Source organism: Crotalus tigris, unplaced genomic scaffold, assembly GCF_016545835.1.
Source record: "Crotalus tigris isolate CLP2741 ecotype Arizona unplaced genomic scaffold, ASM1654583v1 scf7180000018590.67127310178:1205815, whole genome shotgun sequence".
Lineage (NCBI taxonomy): Eukaryota > Metazoa > Chordata > Lepidosauria > Squamata > Viperidae > Crotalus > Crotalus tigris.
The window spans coordinates 1-17,412 of record NW_024097092.1 but is presented as its reverse complement, the minus strand read 5'-3'; the positions used below and the strand labels follow the sequence as shown (position 1 = coordinate 17,412).

Below are 17,412 nucleotides of genomic sequence, written 5' to 3'. Positions count from 1 at the left end.
TGCCGCGCATGCGCTCCGTCTCTCTCTCCCCCCCCCCCGGTGTCCACGCCGGCGCGAGAGCCCCGCAGGTGTGCGTGTGAGGGAGGGAGGGAGGGGGTCGCCGCGAGGAAGGTGAGTGGGGGCACGCGCACGCGGAGCGTTCCATCTGTCCGGGCCGTGGGGGGGGGAAAGGCGAAGTGGAGCCCCTTTCTGTAGGCGACTGGCAAGGGAAGGGTGGAAGAAACCATTAAGAAATGGGAGGGGGGGGAAAAGCACTACTTTCGGGTTTTTTGGATCTGGGTCTGGATTGGGGGGGGGCAAGAGGGTCCCAAAAGTTTTTTTTTTCCAGCGACCACGAAATAATGAATTTAAATAAAAGCCGAATCTCCTTCCCTCGCTGTGCATCCCCCTCCCTCCCGCCTCCTGGGGCATTTAATGCCTTTAAATTCAGTGAATTGCCACGTTTTGCATGCGAATGAATCCAAAGGCTTGGGAGAAGCGTGCAATTTTTCCCGTTGCAAAAGTTTTGCGCCTCCCTCCAGCGTTGCCTTAGGGTTGTCAGAAGAATTTTCTGTTTTTTTTTTTCTGTTTTGTTTTTTTTTTTAACCAGCGAAAATGAAAATAAAATCCATTTTACCCTTTGCAGGAGCCACTTGCAAACCAAAGGACCCTCGTGCAATTTAACGCCCCCCCCTTCCCTGCTCAATTTCCATAACTCAGGAAGGGAGGAAAAACCCTAATGAGGATTGCAAAGAATATTTTATTTCCTTCTGCCCCACACTAAAAGAAAATATTTCCTTACTATAAATCTTCCTCCCTCCCCCAGGTTTATAAATAGGCACCAGATTTTGCCCCCTTATATGGGTGGGCTGAGATAATGGAGGGCAGGGGCCAAATTTGGGGTTGACCTCCAACTTTCAGGCTCCAACTTCTGGCTGCGATACAAAATGCCACCCTCAGTGGGTGGACTGCAAGTCCCATCACCACGAACTACAAGTCCCATCCTCGCCACCTTACGGGCCAGATGAATGGCAACTGCAATCTTAACAGGGGAGAGCAGTGCGGTGTAATGGTTAAAGGCGTTGGGCTAGTCTTCCCTTGTACAGGAAAAACAAAACCTGGGGGGGGGGGTTGGACCAAGCCCCCAAACCATTAGAATTAACAGTGACCCCAACGCACCATAACTAGTCTCTAAAAGGAGAGAAGATTCTGGGTCAAATGTTTATTTTCTCCTGCAATTTTCCCATCGGCTAAAATACAATTGAAAGACTTTTTTTTTTGAAAAAAAATTTAATGGTTTTTTTAATTTTTAAGAAAAAGTGCTCAGGACACACCGCGATGTTTGGGTAATCAGACATTCCAAAGTAAAAACATAAATAAACAACTCAACTCAATACATTCACTGTCTCCTCTCTATTTCCCTCAAATAACATAATATGTTTAAAATATTCCATTTCTAAATTAAATTTCTATTACTACTAAACCTGTTTTAAAACTTCATCAGTTTACAATTACCAAAATCAAATTTCACTTTAACTCAACATTATCAATTCAGGTATCTCTTCCAGATATATTCTAGTTCTTAATTTCTCTCATCCCTCCTTTTATCACCAATCTCATTTATTTCTTCTTCCATTACACAATAGCTATCTTAATTAAAAAATAATGTTAATTCACTAGGATTGAAAGACTTTAATGATGTTTTATTAATGAATTATAAGATTGTGATAATTTTTATTATTATTATTATTACTATTATTATTACTATTACTACTACTACAGGAAAGATCGGTCCCTTCCACCATGCCTGCTGCAGAAGAGGAATTTAAGGAGATTTGACACATGCACACACCCTCCAGCTTTTTTGCTGTTGTGATTTGCGGGAGCCAAAACTTTGGACTTGACCGATGGAGTTGGCCGAAAAAACGCCCATTTCAAGGTGAGTTTAAAAAAAAAAACAAAGGAAAAAAAAACACAGCTTTGGGATCCATTTTCCTGTTGTTTCTTTGTCTGAGAAATAATCTCACCTTCAAGCCGCTTTGCTTTCTCTTGGAAACCCACCTCCCCCTTGGTGGAGAAGCCCAGCGCTGATTGGTGGGGACGTTTAGATAAGGGGCTGCCTGCCTCTCTTGTAAGGGAGATTGTGACACCGACAAGGTGTGACTCCAGGCATTGGGCAGCTTGCATTTCTCCAGACTGCTGGCGAGGATCAGATCCAGCAGCATGGACCGGGTCCAATCCACCGGGCAAATGCTCGGGTGAACCTGGCCCAGGAGCCCCCAAAGTTAGCAAACTGGAAGGCCTGAATCGGTCAACCAAACTGGAGGGATCCTCCAGACCCCGGTGGAAAATTGCCCAGAGGGACAGCACCGACACCAGGTGAGTGGATGCTTAAGGACTCCTCTCTGGACATCCCTTCTCTTTACTTCCTCCTCTGATCGGACCCTGAAAACTAGCCGTGCCCCCCCCCCTTCCCCAATTGGAGACTGGCGGTCTGCACAATTTACAAACCTAGTTAGTGGCCGAGTGACACCAGGGCAGAAGCGTAAATCCATCAAGGCTGAAATTTCTTATTAAATTTTGCTGCTCCTTCCTGCCTTTTCTGTTTGGGGTGCAATCCCCCCCCCCTCCTTCCCATTCTCTCTTCCCTGTTTTGTTTTAGTTCCGATCTGGCTGCGCCTGGGGAATTAATCCCATCACTTGCAGCGTGGATTTGGGGCTGATTTTGAGCGCTGATCGGTTGCAGAATAATTTGGCTCTCCTGACAGGGCTGCCTTCCGTCACAGGGTCATGAAGAGGTCATGCCTGGCGTCTAGCCCAAATTGCCTTTTTAAGACTTCCAGTCCTTTTCAGACAAATAAAAATAAATAAGAGAGCCACCCAGAGGGCTCTCTCAAACCACGAGCTAGAAAAACCTGCTTGGACGAAGGCTGGGAGGAATTACGAAGCCCCTTGGAGTGGCTTGACTTTGAGATGGGCAGTGTAGAAATTTAATATTTACAACAGTTTGTTTAGTGACCGATCGAAGTTAACAACAGAACTGCAAAAAGTGTCTTGGGACCATTTTTCACACAAGGGTTGAGGTCTCCCCATGGTCATGTGATCAAAATTCAGATGCTTGGCAACCGACTCATATTTATGACGGTCGCAGTGCCACGACTTTCCGGCAAGCAAAGTCCAGGAAAGAAGTCACTTGCCTAGTGTCGGAACTTTGATCCCGTGACCACAGGACTGCTGCAACGGCTGTAAGTGTGAAAAAATAGGTCCTAAGTCGCTTTTTCCAGTGTCGTCGTTAACTCTGAACGGTCACTAAAAGAACTGTGAGGATTACCTCTAAGCCCAGGGAGATACTGAACGATGGCGACAAGAAAGGTCGAAAAATGTAGACAAACTCGCTTCACAAATGTCCCGCTTAGCCATAGAAATTTTGGGCTCCGTTTTTGTGGTCGTAAGTCGAGAACTACTTATAAAGAAATAGGCTTAAGATTCATACATGGTTGGAAAAGACTAAAATACAGAACTGTTTCTGTTAGGAATACTAGGAGCCAAGCACGAGAAGGAGAATGAATATTTATATTGACAGCAGCGAGAATAGCATTTGCCCAATACTGGAAAAATGAAAATTTACCATCTGAAGAGATCATAATTAAGAAAATTTTAGAGTGTGCAGAAATGGACAGATTAACCTTAGAGATTAAAGAGAAAGAAGACTCCGTTTACTTTAAAACATGGGATAACTTTTACCAATGGTTAGCAAAATGAACTAGTGAGAAATGAGTGTGATGTTTAATGGCGAATATATTTTAATAAGATGAAGAATATTAACTGATACTGTTTACGATCATTGTTTCTCATATTCACTATAGCTATTTACTATTATATTGATTAGTGCTATTGAACATGTGTAACCGGACAATAGTCTGTTCGCTAAAGCTTGAAAATGTTAATGGGGGGTAACCCCATGGCTGTTCCTATCTCTGTTTCAACCCCGACTCCTACCCTGAACCCCAATTCCCATACTGATCCCATCCCTTCCCTAACCTTATAAAACTCAATAAAACACACACACACACATACTCTCTCTCTCTCTCTCACTATATATATATATGTTTTCTGAGGTTTTCGCGGGTGTTTGTATGTAGGTCTTTGGTTGTTCGGGTTTTTTCCCGCGTAAAATTGGAAGTGTCTTAAATCTTAAATCCCTCTGCAACTCAGACTAACCTGAGCACAACCAAACAGAACACTCCCCCAGCCAATCAGAGCACAGCCAACCCCCCCAGCCAATCAGAGCACAGCCAAGCCCCTAACCAATCAGAACACACCTCCACCCAATCAGAACACAGCCAAGCTCCCACCCAATCAGTTCATACCCCCACTGGCAGTTAAAAGGAAGAAACAGCTAAGACCACACATTGCTGCTCGAAGCACGAAGCTGAAAACACCAGCCTGAAGATGACGAATGGGACTTCGTCGAAACGTCGCCAAGACACTTCCAATTTTACGCGGGAGAAAACCCGAACAACCAAAGACCTACATATATATGTATATATGTGTGTGTGTGTGTGTGTGTGTGTGTGTGTGCATATGTATATATATGTGTGTGTGTGTGTATGTATGTATGTATGTGTGTGTGTGTGTGTGTGTATATATATATATATTACTGAGCTTTCGTCGGAAAACTTCCGACATCGTCAGGGTTTGATGTTAGTATTTATTAAAGTTTTTCCAGTTTGGATTTTTCCTGGATTTTTTTGATTCTTTTTATGATATGGATATACCCAGGAATCGTGTTTTCACTGATATTATTAATATGTATGTATGTATGTATGTATGCATGTATAAAGAAACAGGTTTCCACCCAGAATGCAAGCTAAGCACAACTGCTTGCTCACCTCCTGGCCTCCTCCTCATTCCTCCAGGGCCTTCACCATGGTCAACGAGTCGCACAGCGAGCTTTCTCCGGTGAGCAACGGCCTCGGCGGGACCCGACTTGATGGCGGCAGCAGCAGCAGCAGCAGTGGGGAGAGTTCCCAAAACAGCTCCCGGTGCTCCACTCCCATCCTGGACACGGAGCGTCACGAGCGCCTGCGGGAGAAAATGCGTCGCCGGCAGGAATCCGGGGACAAGTGGTTTTCCCTGGAGTTCTTCCCTCCCCGGACGGCCAACGGAGCCGTGAATCTCATCTCCAGGTGAAGAAGCAGATCGTGGAGGCTAAAAATGGGTTATTCCAAGCCGTGGATTCGTTTAAAATCCTGAGTTGATGGACAAGGTCCATCTGTCATAGAACATCAGCTCCACACTCATGTCCACTGGAGCTTTGGGGTCTCCTTCACCCACATCTCCTCCACTTTCGTCGGCGCTGGGTTGTCTCAACCCAATAAACCCTGAATCTGGGTTAAGGGAACACAATGGCCTAGCGCCCTCTTTCCAGTAAGGTAGTCCTCGATTTAGCAACCACACAGTGGAGCCAAAAATTTCCGTTGCTAAGCAAGACAGTTGTTAAGACAGTTTTGCCCCATTTTATGAGACTTCTTGCCACAGTTGTCAAGGGAATATTGTAGTTGTTAAGTTAAGAAACAGAGGTGTTAAGTAAATCTGACTCCCCCCTTGGTTGTTAGAAGGTTGCAAAAGGGGATCAGGTGTTCCCCCCAGGACACTGAAACCGTCATAAATAGGAACCAGTTGCCAAACGTCTGAATTTTGATGGTGTGACTATGGGGAGGCTGCAACAGTTGTAAGTGTGAAAAAGAGTCATGTCACTTTTTTTAGTGCCCTTGTAATTTCAAACAGGCCCTAAACAAATGGATGTAAGTTGAAGACTACCTGCAAATCCTGAATGTGGGTTAGGAGAGCACAGTTATTACATATCCTGCTTTTTCCAATAATGAGAGTTTAATGCAATGTCTTGATGGACTGAAAAAGCATCTCACTCCCAATTTCGCCTGGGTGCCTCTCTACTTCTTCTTATTCTTTCTCCAGGACATGTTTTGGGTTGCTTTCTAATGACCCAGCAGCTGAAGATGGCTTGTTTGTTTTGTCCCTCGCAGGTTTGACCGCATGGGGGCAGGTGGCCCCCTTTTTATCGACGTCACTTGGCATCCAGCTGGCGATCCAGGCTCCGATAAGGAGACCTCGTCCATGATGATGGCCACCACCGCCCTCAACTACTGTGGTCTGGAGACGATCCTCCACATGACCTGTTGCAACCAGAGCAGGGGAACCATCACTGCCCACCTGCAGAAGGCCAAACGATTGGGGCTGAAGAATATCATGGCGCTGCGAGGAGGTGAGGAACGCCTACAAAGGTGGTCTTTCCATCCATGGGAAGGAAGGGCCGTGTTTTCTTAACAATGGGGTCTTCTTCTCCCGCAGATCCCTTTGGGGAAGAATGGGAAGAGGAACTGGAGGGCTTCAACCACGCAGTGGACCTGGTGAAGCACATCCGTCAGGAGTTTGACGATTATTTTGACCTCTGCGTGGCAGGTGAGTAGACGGGTTTCATACAAAGCTCTCCTGATCTTCTAAAGAGGTTCCTCAAGAGCCCACCCATCTTTTTTAACCAGTGGTTGGTGCTTCTTCTTCTTCTTCAATGGCCTGGCCCAGTCTCTGCAATTTTGGGGGCAAAGCTTTCATAACCTGCTGACCTGTTGGGTTTGAGGGAGAGAAACTGGCTTAAGCTCACCCAGCTGGCTTTGTGTCTAACGAAGAACTAATTCAGCTTTCTCCATTTCTCAAGTTTCACTTCCCCCATGCTGCTTTTTATGGGCATGAAGTGAAATTTATCTTTTGTTACCTACCCAATGATACACACCGGGTCTCCATCTCCGTCCTGGTATGTTATGACTCTCTTAAGACAGGGGTCTTCAAACTTGGCCCTTTGATGACTTGTGGACTTCAACTCCCAGAGTTCCTCAGCCAGTGTGCCTGGCTGAGGAATTCTGCGAGTTGAAGTCCAGGGGTCTTCAAACTTGGCCCTTTTGTGACTTGTGGACTTCAACTCCCAGAGTTCCTCAGCCAGTGTACCTGGCTGGGAGTTGAAGTCCACAAGTCACAAAAGGGCCAAGTTTGAAGACCCCTGCTCTAAGAAAACCAGACGGCACAACCACTCCGTATGCAAGTCTCTAGAGAGAGATTTGTGAATTTCACCCAGGTTTTGAAGTTTTAATTCAGAAAAACCTCCGTTCTGCATTCTTCCTGGGTCCCGGATGACCTGGGGGGGGGGGAAGAGGAGCCCTTTGAGACCAAGGAAACTAGGGTCCCCCAATCACAAAGTCTCTGCTTCTGCAGGCCGAGTGGAGGAAAATAAAGGCGAGGTCCCAGAAACCACAAATCAAATCTTGTAAAACGGGTTTGTCCTAACTGTCAATTATGCGGAGGCTATTTTGATAAGAACAAGGGTGAAACCAGCCTGGACCTCACCGTTTCTGTCTTTTATTTGGAAGGCTATCCTGGGGGCCACCCAGAGGCCGAGAGCTACGAGGAGGACTTGAAACACCTCAAGGAAAAAGTCTCCGCCGGGGCAGATTTTGTCATTACTCAGCTATTTTTCCGGACGGAGACCTTCCTCAAATTTCTAAGGGATTGCCAGGACATCGGGATCAGCTGCCCCGTGGTGCCAGGGATATTTCCCATCCAGGTAAAGGTGTCCCACATACAGGTAGTCCTCAACTTACAACAGTTCATTTAGTGCAGGGATAGGCCACCTTGGCTCTTTTAGGACTCGTGGACTTCAACTCCCAGAATTCCTGAGCCGGCATGGCTCAGCTTGGAAACCTCTCCCTTTCCCCTCAGCGTGGCTGGCTGAGGAATTCTGGGAGTTGAAGTCCACGAGTCATAAAAGAGCCAAGGTGGCCTATCCCTGGTTTAGTGATTGTTCAAATTTGCAATGACACTGAAAAAAGAGACTTATGACCATTTTTCACACTGATGACCGTTGCAGCATTCCCGTGGGTCACGTGATCAAAATTCAGACGCTTGGCAACTGACTTGTACTTATGATGGTTGCAGTGTCCTGTGGGGGGATCACGCAATCCCCCTTTTGCGACCTTCCGACAAGCAAAGTCAGTGGGGAAGCCAGATTCGCTTAATGATCACGTTACTAACTGAACAACTGCAGGGATTCACTTAACACCTGTGGCGGGAAAGGTCGTAAAATGAGGCAAAGCTCACTAAATGGCTATCTTGCTTAGCCAGAGACGTTTTGGACTCCGCTGTGGTCATATGTCATAATGTACCTGTATTATAAAAGGGGAATTGTAATACCACAAGGCCAGAGTCACCTTGAACCACGAGATGGGAGGTAAATGAATTTAATAAATTAAATAAATAAACCCATTCAGGTAGTCTCTATATCAGGGTTTCCCAATTGCAGCCATTTTAGAAATCTATGGAGTTTCTCAGTCATCCAGATCATGGTTGTCCCAGAGGTGCTTTTTCAGGAGGCAACTGGACTTCCTTGTTTTTCCTTTGAAGACATTTCACTTCTCAGCCAAGAAGCTTCTTCAGCTCTGACTGGATGGTGGGGAATGGAAGGATTTATACTCCTTGAAGACAGCTGGTCATTTGCATCCTTTTAGAGCCGGGGTCTTCAAACTTGGCCCTTTGATGACTTGTGGACTTCAACTCCCAGAATTCCTCAGCCAGGCACGCGTGCCTGGCTGAGGAATACTGGGAGTTGAAGTCCACAAGTCATCAAAGGGCCAAGTTGGAAGACCCCTGTTTTTAGAGAGTCCTTGAGGCCATTTGGAGGTTTACCTGTGTCCTCAGGGTCACCTGAGCGATGCAAATGGGTGTGGAGTCTTTTTGGCTCCAGGATGTTTTTCTGCCCTGGATCCTTTCACGGTTGAAGACGGGCGCAGACTGTTGGGGATGAGTCTGGGTGGTCTGCCTCTCCAACTGAAGTGCAAATGGTTCCTGGAGTCCGCCATGTTTTCTGGAAATCTGTCCTAACCATTTTAGCTGTAGCCTTTTCCACTCTCAGTCAGCCATTTTGGTTCCTTTCAGGGCTACCATTCTCTCCGCCAGCTTGTGAAGCTCTCAAAATTAGTGGTGCCTCAGGAAATCAAGGACGTCATTGAGCCCATCAAGGACAACGATGCGGCCATCAGGAACTACGGCATTGAGCTGGCCGTCAAGATGTGCCGAGAACTCTTAGACAGCGGCCTGGTCCACGGTCTGCATTTCTACACCCTGAACCGCGAGGTGGCCACCCTGGAGATCCTCCGACGGTTGGGCCTCTGGAAAGAAGACCCGAGGTGGGTCTGTCCAGAAGGTGGGATGGCTGGACACCTGGGGCTCAGCCTTGGCTTGGTGAACAACTCACAGTGGTCTCATTTGTAAAGCACGCTGAGCCGTAAATCATGGTTAATCACCCTAATGTCTGGATTGGCCTATTCCACCCGAGCCAAAGGAAATTTGATCTTGGCCAGGGGTCTCCAGACCTGGTCACTTTAAGACTTGTGGACTTTAAGCTGGGTAGGGAATTCTGGGAGCTGAAGGCCACAAGGCTTAAAGTGGCCCAGTTTCTGAGGAATTCTGGGAGTTGAAGTCCACGAGGTTTAAAGTGGCCCAGTTTCTGAGGAATTCTGGGAGTTGAAGTCCACAAGGCTTAAAGTGGCCCAGTTTCTGAGGAATTCTGGGATTGAAGTCCACAAGGCTTAAAGTGGCCCAGTTTCTGAGGAATTCTGGGAGTTGAAGTCCACAAGGCTTAAAGTGGCCCAGTTTCTGAGGAATTCTGGGATTGAAGTCCACAAGGCTTAAAGTGGCTCAGTTTCTGAGGAATTCTGGGAGTTGAAGTCCACAAGGTTTAAAGTGGCCCAGTTTCTGAGGAATTCTGGGAGTTGAAGGCCACAAGGTTTAAAGTGGCTCAGTTTCTGAGGAATTTTGGGAGTTGAAGTCCACAAGGCTTAAAGTGGCTCAGTTTCTGAGGAATTCTGGGAGTTGAAGTCCACAAGGTTTAAAGTGGCTCAGTTTCTGAGGAGTTCTGGGAGTTGAAGTCTGTAAGTCTTAAAGTGGCCAAGTTTGGAAAGCCTTGCTCTTGGCTATGGGGAATACTACCTAATAACTTTGACCTCACTTCCCCTTTAAGTGGGAACCATTTTAATTTTTCTGCCCCTGATGTCTCCCACGCCAGGCGTCCGTTGCCCTGGGCCATCAGCGCTCATCCCAAACGGCGAGTCGAAGACGTCCGGCCGATTTTCTGGGCATCCCGGCCAAAGAGCTACATCTATCGGACACAGGAGTGGGACGAGTTCCCCAATGGACGATGGTGAGTGTAGTCCTCTGGCAGTCAGGCCTCATTGAGGCAAAATGAAATAGATGGCACGGCAGAATGGTTGTGCTTAAAACAAATTCATGTCATATACAGATAGTTTCTCAGTTTATGACCCACAATTATGCCCAAAATTTCTGTTGCTAAGCGAGACATTGGTTAAATGAGTTTTGCCCTTTCTTGTCCCGGTTGTTAAGTGAATCTGGCTTGTCAATTGACTTCACTGGGCAGAAGGCCGCCAAAGGGGATCACCTGACCACGGGACACGCAACCGTCATAAATATGTGGCCGAGCATCTGAATTTTGACCGTGGGGATGCTGGAATGGTCGTAAGGGTGAAAAACTGTCAAAAGTCACTTTTTTCAATGCAATTGAAATTTTGGTCACTAAATGAATCTTCGTAGGTGAAAGACTACCTGTATCTACTACCTGTATCTAGCTTTCTGCTAGTGATGGCAAAAAGTCCATGCCCTTAATTTAAACATTAATGTAAAGGCTCTCCGGCCACAATCAACCCGAGCAGGCAGTGAGCTCGGCGCAAGTGGCTAGATTCTGCACAGCAGCATTGGGGATTTGCCAGAAACCTGAATAAAATATTGTAGATCTTTTTAATAATCTTTTATAATTAATTTTATTACGTGTTTTTATCCAGCATTAGACTACACTCAATGTATTTTTATTGTCAGGTCAGTATGATTCAGTTTTTCTGAATCTGGGTTTTGTTATTCTATCTGTAAAACTAGGCAGACCTTGATCACCCTTTGATTACATCATTAATTTGTAATATGTTGCTTGGTCTTCTTTGTTCTGTTTAGTTTTGTTTTATTTGAATGTTTAATTTATGTGTTGGCCTATGGCTGTAATAATAATAAAGGACAAGGACACAATCAAGCAAAGCAGTTGTAAGGACCCACTTCAACCCCTCATCTTAAGAAAGCAGAACTTTTGGAAACCATTTCTTCCAACAGGAACTTTTATTAAGAGTAGTTGATAGCAGGCATAATAGACAGGATCTGAGGGATTCTTTACAGATCGATACTTTAAAGGGTCCCTAAGCAAACCCCACCCCACAGTTCATCTGGACGGTTCAAAACTGGCCAATCCCCAGGTGTTAAGTCCATCGTGGGAAAGGGGAGATAACATCGGTCCGGCTCCATTTGTAGCACGATGTTCAAGCAGCTCTTCTCATCTCCTTTTGAGAACGGAGAAATAGGCCAGGCTCCGGAGGTTTGTATTTCTCCCTCCCCCCCCCTTTCCTAGCTGCCTGGTTAGAGAGAAGAAAGTTCAAAGAGATGCATAGTGCAGGAGAGAATTTGTTACACTGTAATGGGCAGCAAACACAGAGGCAATAAACAAAAGGTTACATTGTAGCGAATAGAGGAAGTGAAAGCCATAATCCCGCAGGCATATTCCCCCCTCCCCCTTGGGAGTATGGCAGAACCCAGGGAAAGGTGAGATTTGGTTTTAGATCAGAGGAGATAGATAGAAAATGGGTTTCTTTTTTCTCTTCAACATGCCAATTCTCCCCCAAATCTCCAGGGGCAACTCTTCGTCCCCCGCCTTCGGGGAGCTGAAAGACTACTACCTTTTCTACTTGAAAAGCAAATCTCCCCGAGAAGAGCTCCTGAAGATGTGGGGAGAAGAGCTGAGCAGTGAGGAGAGCGTTTACGAAGTCTTCAGGTGCTACATTGCTGGGGAGCCCAACAGAAACGGACACAAGGTGAAAATTCATGAAGAGCATGGACCTTTTCTGGTAGAAGGAGAAGAAAGATGGATGTTGGCCATGAGAAGACCAAGCCAAAATGGGCTCCTTTGATCTAATGTTCCTTCTCCAGCAATGTAGCTCAACCTTGGTCACTTGAAGATGGATGGACTTCAACACCCAGAATTCCTTGGCTAGTTGTGCTGGCTGGGGAATTCTGGGAGTTGCTGTGAAGATTCTCCATCATCCAGGTCATGGTTGTCCCAAGGGTGGTTTTTCAGGAGGCAAGTGGACTTTCTTTTTCTTTGAAGACGTTTCGCTTCTCAGCCAAGAAACTTCTTCATCTTTGACTGAGTGGTGGAGAATAGAAGGATTTATACTCCTTGCAGACAGAGAGTCATTGAGACCAATTGGAGATTTATCTGGGTCCTCAGGGTCACCTGAGTGGTGCAAATGAAGCACATTCACCTGAGCACACATTTGCACTACTCAGGTGACCCTGAGGACACAGGTAAACCTCCAGGTGGCCTCAACCACTCTACAAAAGAAGGCAAATGACTGGCTGTCTGCAAGGAGTATAAATCCTTCTGTTCCCCATCATCCAGTCAGAGCTGAAGAAGCTTCTCTGATGCAAAGCGAAACGCCTTCAAAGAAAAAAACAGGAAAGTCCAATTGCCTCCTGAAAAAGCACCTTTGGAATTCTGGGAGTTGAAGTCCACCCATCTCCAAATGACCAGGTTGAGGAACACCCTTCTATAACTTCGATCTCTTGTCCTTTTCCACAAGGTCACCTGTTTGCCATGGAACGATGACCCTCTGGCTGCTGAGACCAACCTCATGAAAGACGAGCTGGTTAAAGTCAACAGGAGAGGCATCTTGACCATCAACTCCCAACCTAGCATCAACGGAAAGCCTTCCACGGACCCCATCGTGGGTTGGGGTCCAGAAGGCGGCTACGTCTTCCAGAAGGTAGCCTCCTTCACCGACATGGTTGAGTCTTTGTTTCTCTCCCTCTGGGTCAGTCTTGACCCCTGGAAAACTCCCAGGAGTTTCCTTTGGAAGTGGTTGATCATTGCTTGCTTCCCGGGGCTGAGAGAGGGGGAGTGGCATAAGGTCGCCCAGCTGGCTTTGTGCCTAAGGAGAGGGAACCTCAAAGCCTCAAACGATTAGCCATTCGGAAGAACAGGGAAAAGGGGATTTTGGTTATTCTTAAAATCATTAAAGCAAGTGGCACAGAGATTAAACAGTATTAGAGAACCTCAGAGAGGAATCAGCCCTCATTACAAGCCTGTTTTTGCTACTGGGAGGCCCATAAATGATACCCCAGAGCAGGGGTAGGCAACCTTGGCTCTTTTATGATTCGTGGACTTCAACTAGGAATTCTGGGAGTTGAAGTCCACGAGTCATAAAAGAGCCAAGGTTGCCTACCCCTGCCCCAGAGAATCCCTGTTGGCAATTTCCTCCCCCTATTAAAACGAATCACAAAAAAGCTGTAACAACCTCAAACACAATGAGTATGGGCTTAATTGTATGCATCCATAATTCATAGTTCAATTCATCCCTAATTCCCATCACCAAACAATGCAGCACAAAATAATTGTGTTCTCACCGCCTCTCTCCTCACAGCCTAATGAGATTAAGAAGAAACCTCGCTGCTTAAATATCTTTTACAATACACACACACACAGAGAGATGCAGAGAAGCTGTGTTCACACAACACCCTGTGGGAAGTCAGCCCACCCAGAAAAGGAAATATTAAAAGGGCTGAAAAATATATTTTCTCAAAAGGCAGGAAGAGGCAGGAAAGCATGCCCAGTTTTTCTTAATAGCCCCAGGTCTCCCTTCCCCAAGCAGAAAACAGCTCTATAGAGATGCAGATGTAAATCCAGGGAGCTAGGAGATTAAGAAGACAAAGAGCTAATATCTACATACCCCATCCAAACTCTAAGAGCCATCAGCCCCAGGGAAGCAGGGTATGACCTTTGGACATAATAAGATTGACCCATCACCATCAGAATACCAGCAAGGCACACTCAGACTCAGGTCAAAGTTCATGCCGCAGGAACAACTCCAAACAAAAGGCTCCATAGGGTATAAAAACCCACTCCCTACATGTGCTCAGTCCTTTTTTTCCCCCACTTCTCTTTTCTGCCAGAGCCATCTTTCTGTCTGGCTCTCCTCTCCAATAAACTACAACCTTCTTTCTAAAGCAGTTGCCATGTTTATCCCCGGCTTGGACTGAACCAGGATGAAGACTTTTCTTCCAACAACCCTTAACCCAACTTTGTTTAGAGCGAATCTTGGCTAGGATTATTATTTCAGCTCGTCGGTTGTGCTAACCCAGTTGGTTTGGTGGATCAGCAGAGCGGGAGCTCAGAAAATTGGTTTGGTCAGGAAGCAGCTGGAAAAATACATTTTTTTTATTTAGCTTTCTTAAAAACAGCAGCCACTCGCAAGGTTGTTTCAATCTCCTCAACTTTTAAGATGTGTGGACAGAATAAAAAAATTGCCTTTTCTCTCTTCTGACCTTTAGGCTTACCTGGAGTTTTTTACCTCCGCTGAGAACATCAAGGCTCTTCTCACAGTTCTGAAAAAATACGGACAGCGAGTGAATTACCACATCGTCAACGTGAAGGTATTGGGGGATTTCTCAGCCCCCCCCCTCAAAAGCCAGCATCTCCCATTGATCAGCGAATAGAATCAGCTCAGCTCTGCTTGGCTAGAAAAATAATAATAATAACAGGATAAGAGAATTGGAAGGGAGGTCTTCTAGTCTGACCCCAGCTCAAACGGGAGATCCTATTTCAGACAAATTGTCTCGTATCTTCTTGAAAATATATTGAGGGGGTTCTTGCTGCTCTCTGAGCTTGCTTTTTTTCTTGCAGACGTTTCATTAGCCTAACTGGGTAACGTCATCAGTGCTAGTAAGGAGTGTTGTTTGCTGCCTGTTTATATTCTGGTGTCTGGCCTGTCTGTGTGAATGGGGGACAAATTCTTTGGTTGGGTTCTTTAGTAGCTTCTTGCTTGCTTGCTGGTCTGAAGGTGAACTTGGAGTTAGTCTATGCCAGTGGTGGCGAACCTATGGCACGGGTGCCAGAGGCGGCACTCATATCCCTCTCTGTGGGTACGCGTGCCATCACCCCAGTCCTAGGCCTTCAGCTGGGTTTTATAAAACCTTTTCACTTTAGGCCTCCACCACCGTGTGCAAAAAAAAAAAAGGTTCACTTAATCAATCAATTTCAACTTCTCGCGGGGAAAAAAAAGATCTTTCAGAGTTGGAATTGATTGATTGAACTTTTTAGTCCCACCCAGTCTGCTGCAGTCTGCTGCAGCCACACCCAGCCAATGGGCCACGCCCACCCGGCACCCGACGATGCATAAGTGGGTTTTGGGTTGCAGTTTGGGCCCTCGGTCTCTAAAAGGTTCGCCATCACTGTTCTATGCTGATCTGAGTGCTGATTACTAGTGGAGAATTGCTGCACTCCTTTTGTTCTCTTTTGGGCTGGTGGATTGTCTCTTTTGCATAGTCTACAGACGTTGTTAATACCTATGTGTCTGTTGATGGCTGATTTGGAAATATATCCCCTTATATATATTTATGTAGAACTGAATAGAATAGCAGGGTTGGGAAAGATCTTGGAGGTCTTCTAGTCCAGCCCCTGCTTCAGCAGGAAACCTTAAACCAGGGATGTTGAACCTTTGAGAGACCGAGTGCCCAAACTGCAACCCCAAACCCACTTATTTATCGCCGGGTGCCAGGTGGGCGTGGCTGTGGTGGTCATGACAGACTAGATGGGTGTGGCCAAGGCAGGCGTGGTCACCTCGATGTTGCTCGTGGGGAGGGACACCTGTGGGGGCCGGGCAGGGTTGGGGGAGATCCAGGGGGTCTCTGGCAGGTGGGGCGGTGGGCAGGAGGCTCATCCTGCAGGGTGAGTGAGGCAAGACGAGGCGAGGCAGGGTGGGAGTGCCACTGTCGCAGGGTGAGGCGAGGCAGGGGCGGCCACTGCCTGACACCATCGGCCCCCTCACACAGAGCCGACGGTGTCCATCAGCAGCCACAGCCTGCCAGCCCCTCGACCGGCACACTCTGGGGCTCCGCAGCCTGCCCCCAGCAGTTCAGAGAAGCCGCCTCTGAGCTGGACGGCCGGCCGACAGCTGAGGAGGCGATGCAGTGGGTTGTGCCTGGGAAAAGGAGAGCATGCGAGGCCAGGAGGGATGGGACAGGGGGGAGGGAAGCCAGCCATGCTGGGATGCATCTTGGCGAGTTAGCAGGTGGCGGGTGGCAGAGGGACGGTTGCCATCTCTGGGGCATGGCGCGCGTGCCCACAGACAGGGCATAGGTTCGCCACCACTGCCTTAAACCATTTCAGACAAATGGTCATCCACTCTCCTCTTAAAAGCCTCCAGTGATGGAGCACCCACAACTTCTGGAGGCAAGGCGTTCCACTGGTTAATTGTTCTCACTGTCAGGAAATTTCTCCTTCTCTCCTGGATGAGTTTCCACCCGTTGCTTTTTGTCCTGCCTTCAGGGGCTTTGGAGAATAGCTTGACTCCCTCTTCTTTGGGGCAGCCCCTGAGATACGGGAAGGCTGCTATCCTGTCCCCCCTCGTCCTTCTTTTCATTAAACTAGACAGACTCAATTCCAGCAACCGTTCCTCATATGTTTTAGCCTCCAGTCCCCTGATCATCTTTGTTGCTCTTCTCTGCACCCTTTCCAGAGTCTCAACATCTTTTGTATATTGTGGCGGCCATAACTAGATGCAGTGTTCCCAAAGATGCTTTTTCGGGAGGCAGCTGGCCTTTCTTGTTTTCCTTGAAGACGTTTTGCTTCTCATCCTGAAAGGACCATGTTGTAGACTTGGAGATAGATGACGTCCATCTATATCCCTCCCCCTCTGTTGAGAGAGGGCTGTTCAGTTTTGACCTAGATGGCCTCTTTGACCCCTCTTTCAAACCAGCGGTCTCCTCTGTCCAAAATGTGGACTTCGCTGTCTTCGAAAGAGCGGCCTTCAACAATTCCAAGAAGGCTCCGCACTCAATTGCACCACTCAGGTGACCCTGAGGACACAGGTAAACCTCAAGGACTGTCTAAAAGAAGGCAAATAACCAACTGTCTGCAAGGAGTATCAATCTTGCCATTCCCCACCATCCAGTCAGAGCTGAAGAAGCTTCTTGGAGGAGAAGTGAAATGTCTTCAAAAGAAAAACAAGAAAGTCCAGTTGCCTCTTGAAAAAGCATATTTGGGACAACCATGACCTAGATCGGGTCTGCAACCTTAAACACTCAAAGAACCACTTGGATCCGTTTCCCAGAGAAAAGAAAACACTGGGAGCCGCAAAACTTGTGCACGCGCGAGGGGGGGGGGGAGCTTGATTGAAGAGCTTAATTAAAAAGAAATAGAGGCTGCTGTGCATGAGTTCTCTCTCTCTCCCTCTTTTTCTCTCCTTTTTTCTCTCTCCC

General features: G+C 47.0%; 1 protein-coding gene across 1 annotated transcript; it reads left to right on the top strand.

The window, feature by feature from the left end:
• MTHFR (methylenetetrahydrofolate reductase) lies at positions 1–16,721 on the top strand. The gene is made up of 12 exons (XM_039355018.1): positions 1–111; positions 1,762–1,918; positions 4,899–5,168; positions 6,027–6,265; positions 6,352–6,462; positions 7,422–7,615; positions 8,983–9,233; positions 10,112–10,246; positions 11,789–11,969; positions 12,738–12,920; positions 14,485–14,586; positions 16,671–16,721. Exons 2-12 carry the CDS (start codon positions 1,887–1,889, stop codon positions 16,704–16,706), a joined length of 1,734 nt encoding a protein of 577 aa, XP_039210952.1. The 5' UTR covers positions 1–111; positions 1,762–1,886; the 3' UTR covers positions 16,707–16,721.
• The last annotated feature ends 691 nt before the right edge of the window (positions 16,722–17,412 follow it).